We start from the raw sequence: 12,512 nt of genomic DNA, 5'->3' as shown, positions 1-12,512 counted from the left end.
ATAATTCCGTGATTTTAATTAATTTTTCAGGTTTGTGACTACTCTGGTGTTTGATTTTCAGTTCATTATCCCAGTGTGTCATGACACCATTCAGATTTTATTCTCTGCCATGCTGGTATTCAACCTATGACACCAGAACATTAGTCTGGCTTGCTAGTCAAGTAACAATACTGCGAGGCAACCACATCCTCGTGATGATGATTGTTACGATCCTGGAACAGCCCCCAAGTTTGGTTATGGTCTATCAAGGGATCAGTAACCCTCTTTTTGGTTTAAAATTAATGAAGATTGGGAATCTCAAATCCTTACTGATAAATAAAGCTACATGATTTCATTGGTTTGAACAACCAAATGTAAGCTTTTCTACACCAAGCCAAAAAAGAAATAGCTTTCAATATCTGTCTTGTGCTGATTTTTGGATGTTAAGAGTATGAGGCAAACTAATTGGCAAACTGTGGTCATGCATAATACCCTAGACATGTAGATGTGATTTATTATCAAACAATTCAGATGACAGTAATTACAATGTGACACTTAATCTTCTTCCATCGTGATTTTACTGTTCATTCTGGAAGGCTCCACTGTTTATTCTTTGCAATATCGCTCTGACATGGAGTGCCTAAAGACTGCTTAGCTGCTAATGGTTCAGTCTCCTCTTGTGGACAGTTTCCTGGCAAATGTCCAGCCCCTTCTCAGTTGGTGCAAAGCCCCTCTCAGACCTGTTTACATAGAGCCAGAATTCAGCATTCAATTCACTACCTGAAGCCTCCTCTTCAGGTTCTCAACTAGTGGTCACCTCTTGGTGTATTAGGCTAATCACTCAGACGAAATCTCCTTTCTTCCTGGTTCCTGTGACCATTGGCTTTTTTGTTTCTTCTGGTCTCTTGGTTATTTTTCTCCTGGATTCCTCTTCAGCTACCCCTGACCATTTTGAAACTGGCTTTTTATTACACTAGGATACTCCCGAGTTCTGTTGGTTCTTCTTTTATACAGCCAATACTGAGTGCCTTGATTCCTAGTTTTTGTTCCTGATCGGCTCAGCCCTGTTAAACTATATAGCTGGGTATTTAGATGTTTAAAAGAGACCCAACACACAATGCACAATTGTGTTTCTAACCGCATCTATACAATTTGTGTGTCCAGGAGTTGGCATTCTTTGCTTTCACCAATGTAAACACTTCCAGACACCTAGTCAGCAAATCTGAGAACAAATTTGAGTTATCTTTAAGCAGGTCCTATGGTATCTATTCAAAGGTGACCAAAAAAAAGGTGATGAAACATTTTGTAGCTTTGTGAAGGTTGAGGTTCAGCTTTTTTTTAAACAAAAAAAGTTGATTAAATCCCACAAAACACATTTCTTTACCTTTTTGCTGGACTTCATGAAGGAATAAAAGGACGTCTGAGTCATGTATTTTATTTTCTTTTAGCTATGATATTTTATCTACTACTTCCATAATTAGAACAAACTGTAGAATAAATCTCTGCTGGAAACTGTAAACTACTTGCAAAGAAATCTTAACATTTTGCCTTAAGTAATTCAGAAAATATGTTTTGATCTGTTGTTTATCTGTAGAAAGTAATGTGTTTTTTTTTCTTTACAATAAGAACAACCTAGATCAGCTGCCAGTCTACGCTTTGTGCTTGAATGGACATGGAAAAAAATCACTCAAACTAAAGAGGAACTTGACGGCATCTGTAAGTCTGAAATGTGTGAATGTGTTTTTTCAGCGATTCTCTTGGCTTTTGTAATATGTAGTCTAAGGCTATATTTTCTTCACATTGTCTGTGGTTGGAGAGAGACTGAGGTGGTAGAAAATACCATACCCTTTTTCCTTGGCTTTTTTTCTCTCTCAAAAAGTGATGACTAACCTGCAGTTGCAGTTTCATGCAGAACAAGTTTGCTTCTCAGCTGCACTGCATACTTTTTAGTTTGCGATGCAAATGTTTCTGCATGCATGTGCATGAACAGTTAATCATTTCTGTCATTGATATTTGGTGTCTACTACTACTTAGATGGTCATTTTCTTCATTTCAAGGTATGTTTGCTAAGAAAATGGGTTTGAAACTTGCTGAGATAAGTGAGTGGCAATGATGAAGCAGAAAGCATTTTTGATATGAGAGCTAGTACAGAAGGAATTGCATTTGTGATTTATGTCTGATGTTGAAGTGCTGAGTGTTGACAGTAGGTGATAAATTGGACAAGATATTAGCAATATCTTAATGGTGTTAGCAATAACTTTAACAAATTTGCTAATGATACTAAGCTGGGTGGCAGGGTAAAATGTGATGAGGATGTTAGGAGATTACAGGGTGACCTGGACAAGTTAGGTGAGTGGTCAGATGCATGGCAGATGCAGTTTAATGTGGATAAATGTATGGTTATCCACTGTGGTGGCAAGAACAGGAAGGCAGATTACTATCTAAATGGAGTCAAGTTAGGTAAAGGGGCAGTACAGAGATCTTGGTGTTCTTGTACACCAGTCAATGAAGGTAAGTGAAGAAGGCTAATAGCATGCTGGCCTTCATAACAAGAGGGATTGAGTATGGAAGCAGAGAGGTTCTTCTGCAGCTGTACAGGGCCCTGGTGAGACCACACCTGGAGTACTGTGTGCAGTTCTGGTCTCCAAATTTGATGAAAGACATTCTGGCTATTGAGGGAGTGCAACATAGGTTCACGAGGTCAATTCCTGGAATGGCGGGATTACCTTACACTGGAGCGACTGGGCTTGTATACCCTTGAGTTTAGAAGACTGAGAGGGGATCTGATTGAGACATAAGATTACTCTGGAGGCAGGAAACATGTTTCTGCTGATGGGTGAGTCCCGAATCAGGGGACACAGCTTAAAAATATGGGCTAGACCATTTAGGACAGAGATGAGGAAAAACTTCTTCACCCAGAGAGTGGTGGCTGTGTGGAATGCTCCATTCCAGAGAGCAGTGGAGGCCCAGTCTCTGGATTCGTTTAAGAAAGAGTTGGATAGAGCTCTCAAGGATTGTGGAATCAAGGGTTATGGAGATAAGGCAGAAACAGGATAATGATTAAGGATGATCAGCCATGATCATATTGAATGGTTGCGCAGGCTCGCAGGGCAGAATGGCCTACTCCTGCACCTATTGTCTATTTACCAGGGTTGGCATGTTGCGCATCATTGAGCACATTTTTGTTATTTCCTCTTCTCTCCTGAGCAACTCCACTCCACATGAGAATCAAAGTATTCTTTTTGAATTAGGACCATTATAAACATTGTCTCTTGCTGGTTCATTGTCAAAATAGCACATCCTAACTCATTGTTTAGTTCTTATTCTTAGGTCCAGAGTAGTTATTTTTCTTAGAAAGGTAACTGATCCCGACTACCACTGAAATACATGTCTGCTCCTACAGCTTCATTGGGACAATTATTTTAGATATTCCTTACCAGCTTTCCATTTTAACAATCATCATAAGCCCCTACTGCATACGTGTTCCAGACACCTACCACCCTCTGCGTAAAGTACTTGCTGCGTGTATCCCCCTTAAATTTTCACCTCTCACCTTGAAAGCGTGATCTCTCATTATTGAATCCTTCACCACCCTGGGAAAAAGCTTATCTCCATCTTCCCGGTTTATACCCTTCGTGATTTTGTAAGCCTCAAATCAGGTCCTCCCTTAATCTCTTTTTTTCTAATGAAAACAAACCTAACCTACTCAACCTCTCTTCATAGCTAGTACCATCCACACCAGGCAACATCCTCGTAAGCCTTCTCTGCATCCTCTCCAAAGCGTCCACATAGTTTTGGTAATGTGGCGACCAGAACTGTACACTATTCTAAATGCGGCCGAACCAATGTCTTGTACAATTTTAACATGATTTGCCAGCTTTTATATTCAATACTCCATCCAATGAAGGCAAGCATACTATATGCCTTTTTGACCACTCTACCCACCTGTGCAGCAACCTTCAGGGTACAATGAACCTACAATCCCATACCTCGCTGCTCATCAACTTTTCCTTGTTCCCCTGTTGGTCTTTTCTTTGATCTTCATTGGCTTCCTGTTTCCACTGAAGTGAAGATTTGTGTTCTTTGTCATCACAGCCTCATTCAATTTTTGTTTGTAGCTTTTCTAGCCGAGCATTCACCATATTTGATACCTTGGATTCTGACATTCTTTGCATCATGACTCTACACATTGGTGGTAGTTTCTGGCTGTACTGTTCCATTGTGTGGAATTCCCTTACAAAATCTCATCTTTCAAACCATCCTTCTTGGTCACCACTTCGAAGCTGCATCCAACCATGTTTTTCTGTGCTTGTACATATTCAGGAGAATATAGATAGACTGGATAGTTGGGCAGGAGAGTGGCAGATGGATTTCAAACCAGACAAATGTGGGGCGATGCACTTAGGCAAGTCTAATTCTAGAGTGAATTATAGAATGAATGGAAGAATCTTGAGAAAAGTTGATGAGCAGCGAGGTATGGGATTGTAGGTTTATTGTACCCTGAAGGTTGCTGCACAGGTGGGTAGAGTGGTCAAAAAGGCATATAGTATGCTTGCCTTCATTGGATGGAGTATTGAATATAAAAGCTGGCAAATCATGTTAAAATTGTACAAGACATTGGTTCGGCCGCATTTAGAATAGTGTACAGTTCTGGTCGCCACATTACCAAAACTATGTGGACGCTTTGGAGAGGATGCAGAGAAGGCTTACGAGGATGTTGCCTGGTGTGGATGGTACTAGCTATGAAGAGAGGTTGAGTAGGTTAGGTTTGTTTTCATTAGAAAAAAAGAGATTAAGGGAGGACCTGATTTGAGGCTTACAAAATCACGAAGGGTATAAACCGGGAAGATGGAGATAAGCTTTTTCCCAGGGTGGTGAAGGATTCAATAATGAGAGATCACGCTTTCAAGGTGAGAGGTGAAAATTTAAGGGGGATACACGCAGCAAGTACTTTACGCAGAGGGTGGTAGGTGTCTGGAACACGTTGCCAGCAGAGGTAACAGAGGCAGGCCCGGTAGATTCATTTTAAGGTGCATCTGGACAGATGCACGAGTAGGTGGGGAGCAGAGGGATACAGATGCTTAGGAATTGGGCAACAGGTTTAGACAGTAGATTTGGATCGGCTCAGGCTTGGAGGGCAGAAGGGCCTGTTCCTGGGCTGTAAATTTTCTTTGTTCATTGTACGTAACTCTTCAGTTTTATATTTTATCTCCACTTGAAGCATTGATAGGTAAGTGCGACTGTTTTCTTCAACTTGTGTTGTTATTTTTGTCTTTATGTAGTGCAGGCTTTGTGGAAAGCCATGCTGACCCCACAAAACCAATAGATTTTATTCCCACCCTGGGCCAAGTGTTTGACTGCGTTTATAGTAGCTTCCAGTACCTGAATTGGCTGCGTTGGAAAAAAAAATGTCTTGTTGGTTTGGTGTTGGTAAATAGCTTTACCCTTTTTTAATTTATGTTGCTTTTTGGTTGACTCGGTCATTGTCTTCACTAGGAGCCAGTGGAATTATTTTTTTGTTATGACAAGGGCATTTCTGACCATGCCAGTATTTATTGCTATCCTTAATTGCTTTTGAAGATGCCTTTGAGTCACACCTCTGAACCGTTGAAGCCATTGTGGTGTAGATAGACTGACAGTGCTGTTGAGGAGAGACTTCCAGAATTCCCAATGATAGTGAAGATGTGACATTATAATTCAGAGTATGAATGGTGCATAATTGAAAATAAACGTGTGGAGTTATATGTTTGGAAAGTTTCATTGAATGAACTTTTAAATTGCTCCAGTAATTCTTGTAGATGGCACATAGTGACAGTTGTGTGTACCATTGGAGGAAGAGGTTCCAATCAAGTTAGTTGGTCCTGATGGTGTCAAGCCTGTTGTGTTGTTGGATCTGCACTCCTAGGTATTTAGAAAATCTTGCAGTATATTCCTGACTTCTGCTTTGTAGGTAGTGGACAGGCTTTGGAATGAGCATTCCCAACTTTTGACTTATTTGTGATTGGCCTAGATAAGATTCTGGTGAAGGTAACACCATCGAAGTTGATGGGGAATTAAATAATTGTAATACGATTGAATGTCAAAGGGAGATGATTAGATTCTCATGTTGGGAGCGTACAATACTGGAACTAGTTAAATTTCTTGGATGAGATGGTGTATGCTTTCAATGAGATGTACTCTACTATTTATAATTAAGCCCTGATCCTATAGTGTTCTGCTGCAGCTGGGTAAAATTATATATTTTGAAATGTGTGTTTGACCTGCTAAGTTGTGTTACACTAAAGCACAGATAGATGCTCCATTGTTGAATCTAACTATTTTTATTAAAACAGTATCTTAAACATTAACTATTAATGATTTTTATTTAAGAAAGACTTTTTTTCCCTTTTAATTCAGTTACATTTTTGAACCTGGAAGTAACTTCCCAAAAGAAATCTTTGTTGTATGGTCCTGCTATGTTACTATTCTCTGGCTGAAAGTTTGCTAGTAATTTGTTCCCTTAATCCTTGCAGACTTTTAATCAACCTATATCTTGGCGATATGCAAATCAGCCCAGAATTAATCCATGTCTTGAAGGGATGGTTGGATGACAGGATTGGGTACTTCTCATCTGCTTGCCGAGCAGAACTAATGTTTGCTTAGTAGCTTCCTCTGATTAATGGAGCTGACATTGTGAACTTGCATGCGTATTATTATAAGCATGAGATAAATGGGTCGCCCTAAATTAATCACGTGCTCTGTTGTTTAAAAAAAATTGTGTTTCAGGCACATTTCTTCTCATTTCAAAGCAGATGCTTGTAAAAGTGTACACATATGAAAGTTAACCGCTGTGAAAAATTGTTTTGATAAGGTTGACACCTGCTTAACTTGAGTGTGTTTCACATTATCCTTTAACCACTAGGTGTTCCACTTTTTGATGGATCATGTCACTTCATTGACCCACACACACTCCAGTCTCTGCAGCACTGCCAGATGTTACTTAGCAACCTCACCACCATTGTTAGCTGTTTCCTTACTGAGGCCCAGGAACTGACTGAGCGAGGTGTGTGTATATGAATTACAGTTGCACTGTTTTATGTATATGATTACTAATCTATATTTTATTTTGTGTGTGCAACAATATTTTTAAATGTTGCTAGTTGTGTTTCTTAAATTATATAAACAAAAAAAGCACCAAATATGTGGTAGAGTTATGCGACAGTCACCTACAAATAAACATTTTGAGGCCTTCTTTCCAGAAAAATCTCCTGCTAGATATTGTTTGAATATAAAATAATTCTGGAAATCCTTTTTAATTAGCATAATATTTTTTTCCCACAGGATTGGTTGACTTAATGAACAAGCGCATTGTAGGTACACTCCTTTCTCAATACACTCAGGTTGTCTTGTGGTTCTGTCGTGCTGGCCTACTCCCAGAGGGTTCAGGTAACAGCAACATATTTTAAAAATGCTTATCAACTAAGCTGGAATAACCTTATTATGCTGCACTTCAGTGAGTTTTATATTATTGATGTTTTTTACTTTTTCTTTAGATGATATAGATGTGCTACAGTTATCCAGGCCCATCTACAACTATCCCATTATACAAAATTATTACACTAACAGACGGCATAAGTTGGAGCGTCTATCAAAGTATGTTCTTAATGAATTGTATTTTGGAAATTTAAATATGTAATGTGATTCTCAAACCTGCTAGCTTAATATATAGCACAACTCTGTTTATAACTTGCTTCATAATTTCTGGTTTTTAAATCAGTATCTTGAATCTATTTTATGTAGAAAATAGTTTTTAGAGTAAGAATCAATTTTTTTTTAAACAACTGGTCAATGGTCACAAAATAACTTGACTTATTTCATGTTACACTTTAAAATGTTTGTTTTACCCAGAGGCAAATGGTGTTCAGACTGCCTATTGATTGATGGAATGGTGTCTGAAACTGGGGACCACATAGCACAGCTGTGGAAGAGGGATGAAGGAGGAACAGGAAAATATCCACCCTCAACTCTTCATGTAAGATGTAATGCTTGAATGGCAATTTTAGTGAAATGAAAATTTTGCAGCTGTTAAACTAATATTTTTATTTTTCATAACAACAGGCTCTTCTTGATGTATATTTGTTGGAGAGTGTGGATGAAACAACAAAGCATGCCATCGTATCCTTTAGTTGTATAGAAGGTTGTTTTTGGTGTTCACCGCCTTTCTGGCATTGATGAGTTAGTGTTTGCAAATATCTGACCTACTGTTGAGATTTTAATTATATAGATAATTTAGTTATAATTGGATTGCTGCACTTTGTTTTGGAGCCTTAACCTCTGATTTACAGGCTATTTATCTACTGCTGGATGTTCTTTCTTCTGTTCCTAATAAGAATGAGTCTTCAATTGAATCTTTTCCACCTGCTTTTGCCATACCTGTGGGCCTAGTAAACCTTATTCAGGGATTTTGGCTTTTGGATCACAGTGACCATGAGGTACGTACTCATATTTGAAATAAACTTCACTTTACCCTTAGTTGAAGCAAGTTGTTGTCATTTCTATTGAAATGTCGAGTTACTTAATTAACTTAAATTCTTATTTGTTCAGTTAATTGTATGTAATAACTGAAACTTGTGATGTCCATGCTAACCACGGTAGTGTGTCCAAAGATGAGTAACATGGCTGAGAATTCTGAACTATCCAGGAAATTTTTACTTATGTTTTCATTGTGATTCCAGAAGTGCAGGAATTAAATGCTTTGAATACATTTTCCATTGGCATTATAAATGAAGATGATTAAATTAAAGACTTTTTTTTAGATCCAGGAATCTGCTACACCAGTAAGCTATATGTTAGAAGATCAAAAAAGTTACATTAAATTGAGACTAGATGCTGAGTATCTTTAAAATTCATAGTGAAATCATTCCTCAATCAAACATTTTTGCAGCGTAATTGTCTTTGGAACAAGGATGGATGGATGGTCAGTTGTCGTGTTTTTATATAGAGGCATGGATTATAATCAGGTGCCAAATTACTACAACTGAGAAAAAGCTTATCCAATAGGAATAGTCAGCACAGATCTAGGAACGAATCTGCCTCTGCTGGAATTCTCTAAAGAAGTAACTAATGTAGTTGCTTATGATCTTCACAAGTGTAAGGTACTACATATATTTTTCAGTTGTGGGTAATGAAACTGGAATGAAATTCTCACACGGTGATATAACTCACATAAAAGGAGGGTTTTGCAACTTAAGCAAGTGGTAACATTGCCCTGCACCGTTAAAAATGTCACTTTTGGAGCAGTGAGATTGTTCTGTTGAATCAAGAGAGGCACTAGGAATTTGAGTCACAATGCAGCTGCCTGATGACAGCCCTTGCATTGGCCAAACCAATTTACTACAAACTGGAAAGTATGCAGTCTGAACCATCCAAAACTAGAAAGCAGAAAACATCCTTCTATCAGTGTGCGTAGAAATAATTCTTTCCAGGAAAAGACCTTTATCCACCCGATTGAAGAAGAAACATCACACTACAGACAACAGCATGAAATCCTTACTAAAATCAAAACTGAGAGTTAACTCCATCCTGCTGATTTGAACTCTTGTCTTCAGAATTTTGTTTCCCCCAGTGCTGTATGTTTTCATGATATTTTTTGTTGAAATCTATTATTCACGCATGTGAGTTGTTGTATTTGGTATTTTAAAAGAGCTAGTTTAAAGTCACATTGTAATACACTAGTAGTCCTTTCTTTTTGCTGCTATTTGTTTAAAAAGTAAATTTGTTTACAAAGAGTTCTTTTCTAGTGAATGACGAAATTTAGTGTGAAATACTTTTTGTCCCGAACAGTAGTTAGTGAACAAATTGATCATCCTGGTGGTTTAAATTTTGTATTTACACATATTTGACAACTTGTGGAATAGTGGGGTTTAAATATCTGCACTCTTCCCAGTTAAGTCCTAACAGATGTGCATGAAGGAGGTACTTTCGTCAATCCAGTAAGAACCTGCAGTCTACCATCTTGCCTTTTTATTTGATTTTTAAGTCATTTCAGCGAAGGTGTGCAGAATGGAATATGTTATATAGTGTGGGTGAACAGCCATCCACATTGTATACCACTTTATGTAAGATCACTGGTACAGCCATCAATTGTAAAGTTACATGTAGTTTTGGTTAACTTACCTACAACAAGGATACTGCTGTATTGGAAGAGAATTAGTAAGAAGTGAAGTAATGCATCGACGGCTGCAAGGGTGATTATTTTGACATAGCACCGATACTCTTTTCTGCAGCCAAGAGCTAGGAATTGAACTAAGATAAACTTTGTCTTAATTTGTTTTTAAAAAAATTTTCTTGTCTATGCCTTCTATTTTTAATATTGGCATCGTGGTATGGTGACTTAAACACATTTCACTGCTTTTTTTTTAATGCATAAGAGACAATAAACTACTATTCTAGTCTATTTCACATCTAGACTATATTTAAGGAAGTACAATAAAATACTGCTTCACCTGGAAGGTATGTTTAGGACCTTGGACAGTGAGAAGGAGGTGGTGAATGAGCAGGTATTATACTTTGTGATTGCATGGAAAGGTATACAGGGGAATGAGGAAATATTAGGAGCAACAAAGGACTGGACCAAAGTTTCATGGAAAAAATGGTCCTTGTGGAATGCTGACTGGACGAGAGAGGAAGATGTGTTGATATTCTACGAGACATGGCGGAAATGACCCTTTGAATGTGTCAACTAGTGTGATGCAAAATGAAGACAGAGGGCAGTTGGTCCTTCCAGAAAAGAGAAGAATAAGGAGTAAGGTTCGAAGTGTGAGAAATGAAAACAGAAGTTGCTGTAAAAGCTCAGCAGGTCTGGCAGAATCTGTCAGCAAGAGCAGAGTTTAACATTTTGGGTCGAGTGATCCTTTCTCAACTGACCCAAATGGTTATCTCGGATTTCTCTTCATAAATACTGCCAGACCCACAGCTTTTCCAGCAATTTTTGTATTTGCTTCTTATTTATCGCATCTGCAGTTCTTTTGGTTTTTATTTAGTGCGAGATACTGTTCAGTTGGGGTTTAGGGTGCTGTCAACCACAGTGGGAGGGGCACCTTTGATATGGAAAAAGAGGTCTTGTCAGAGGCATCCTGGTGGAAGGCATCATTGCAACAGATGCAGTGGAGAGACTGTGGAAATGTAAAATCATTGGAACATTGCAGCATACGCAGGGCAGAAATGGTAACATGGGAACAAGGTGGTTATTGAAATGGCAAGCAAGATCTGAAGAAGTCATTTTGCACTTGAAACAGTGTTTTGTTCTCTCTCCATAGATGCTGCCACATGAGCTTTTCCAGCATTTTTGTCTTTATTTCAGATTTCCAGCATCTGCACAATTTTGCTTTTATTGTTCTATAGCTGTAAAGGTGAACTTTTACAACTGTTTTTCATTGGAAAAAGTGAAGGTGGCTATCACATCCTGGATCTATTCATGTCACACCTGATTAGAGACAAAAACTGCAGATACTGGAATCCAAAGTACACAGGCAGGAGGCTGGAAGCATCAGGAGGTGCAGAAGTCGATGTTTCGGGTGTAACTTTGCTTCAGGACACATGCCAGATCTGGGCAAGACCAGAAGCAAAAGGCAAAGTTTTAGAATGCTCATATATACGAAATAAGGATAGAGGCAATATATTTGAGGAAGCCCTCAAAGCGAAATCTTGAAGACATAATTTATAAAATAATGAGTAGCATATAAACTAGGAGGGAATGATCACCTGAAACCGGGTTGGTTGGTATGGAACCAGGTACATACTGAAATTATCAAGTACTAGATGGTATGATTCTTCTTTGGGCACAAGGGGATGTCTGAAAGGTGGAGCCCTTTGCACATTCCACATAATTTGTTCTCTGTGAGATTCAGTTATGTCTGTCCTCAGCTGATCATCAATCCTGGGACTGGATCCTGAGCTCTTACGGAGTACCATAGTGGGGAGGTAATTTTTGTGTAGTTAATGAACCAATAGCATTTCCCAGGTCTCAAACAGTTCCCTGTCCAAATTTTAGTAACATTATTAGAATCATAGACAACACAGAAACAGACCCTTAAGTTAAATCTGATTCTGAGACCCTAATTAAAATTTGCGTAAATTTACTGCCAGATTTTCCTGTCTCCTTGTCTGGTGTACAAAACTAACAGGGTAACAGAATTTGTTTACTAAAGTTTTCCATAGATATTTCTCAGACAATAATTCTCTTTAAATTTATGTTTCACGATGTGCAAACAATTTGGTTATTAGTTGATTTGGCTGAAGCAGGTAGAAGGAGGATAATGTGGAGCATTAACACTGAAAATGGGATGAATGACCTGTTGTTATACTAAAAATGCCATGATTGACACATGTTAATGATCAAAGTATCCATAGGTATTTAAGATAATTCAGTATATCATATAACTGTAATGATTATGCCAATCAATGGAGTAATGTTTGATGAACCTGAATAAGTATGATATGGTAGTTGAGCTGCAGTTGAAAAATCTTGCATTTGATCTGTTTCTTCTTTCCTT

At 38.3% G+C, this 12,512-nt stretch overlaps 1 protein-coding gene across 6 annotated transcripts in view; it reads left to right on the top strand.

Moving 5' to 3' along the window:
• ahctf1 (AT hook containing transcription factor 1) overlaps positions 1-12,512 on the top strand; it is a 101,987-nt gene that overhangs the window by 39,922 nt on the left and 49,553 nt on the right. For all 6 annotated transcript variants that reach the window (XM_060831291.1, XM_060831292.1, XM_060831293.1 and 3 more), the window contains 7 exons: positions 1,606-1,695; positions 6,881-7,021; positions 7,300-7,404; positions 7,512-7,611; positions 7,867-7,990; positions 8,077-8,133; positions 8,304-8,450. In XM_060831291.1, the coding sequence (XP_060687274.1) occupies positions 1,606-1,695; positions 6,881-7,021; positions 7,300-7,404; positions 7,512-7,611; positions 7,867-7,990; positions 8,077-8,133; positions 8,304-8,450 (764 nt within the window). The remainder of the gene's footprint in view (positions 1-1,605; positions 1,696-6,880; positions 7,022-7,299; positions 7,405-7,511; positions 7,612-7,866; positions 7,991-8,076; positions 8,134-8,303; positions 8,451-12,512) is intronic.

The sequence above is a fragment of the Hemiscyllium ocellatum genome, chromosome 10 (assembly GCF_020745735.1).
Source record: "Hemiscyllium ocellatum isolate sHemOce1 chromosome 10, sHemOce1.pat.X.cur, whole genome shotgun sequence".
NCBI lineage: Eukaryota > Metazoa > Chordata > Chondrichthyes > Orectolobiformes > Hemiscylliidae > Hemiscyllium > Hemiscyllium ocellatum.
The sequence above is the reverse complement of the archived record's forward strand: the minus strand, read 5'-3'. Positions and strand labels throughout refer to the sequence as shown.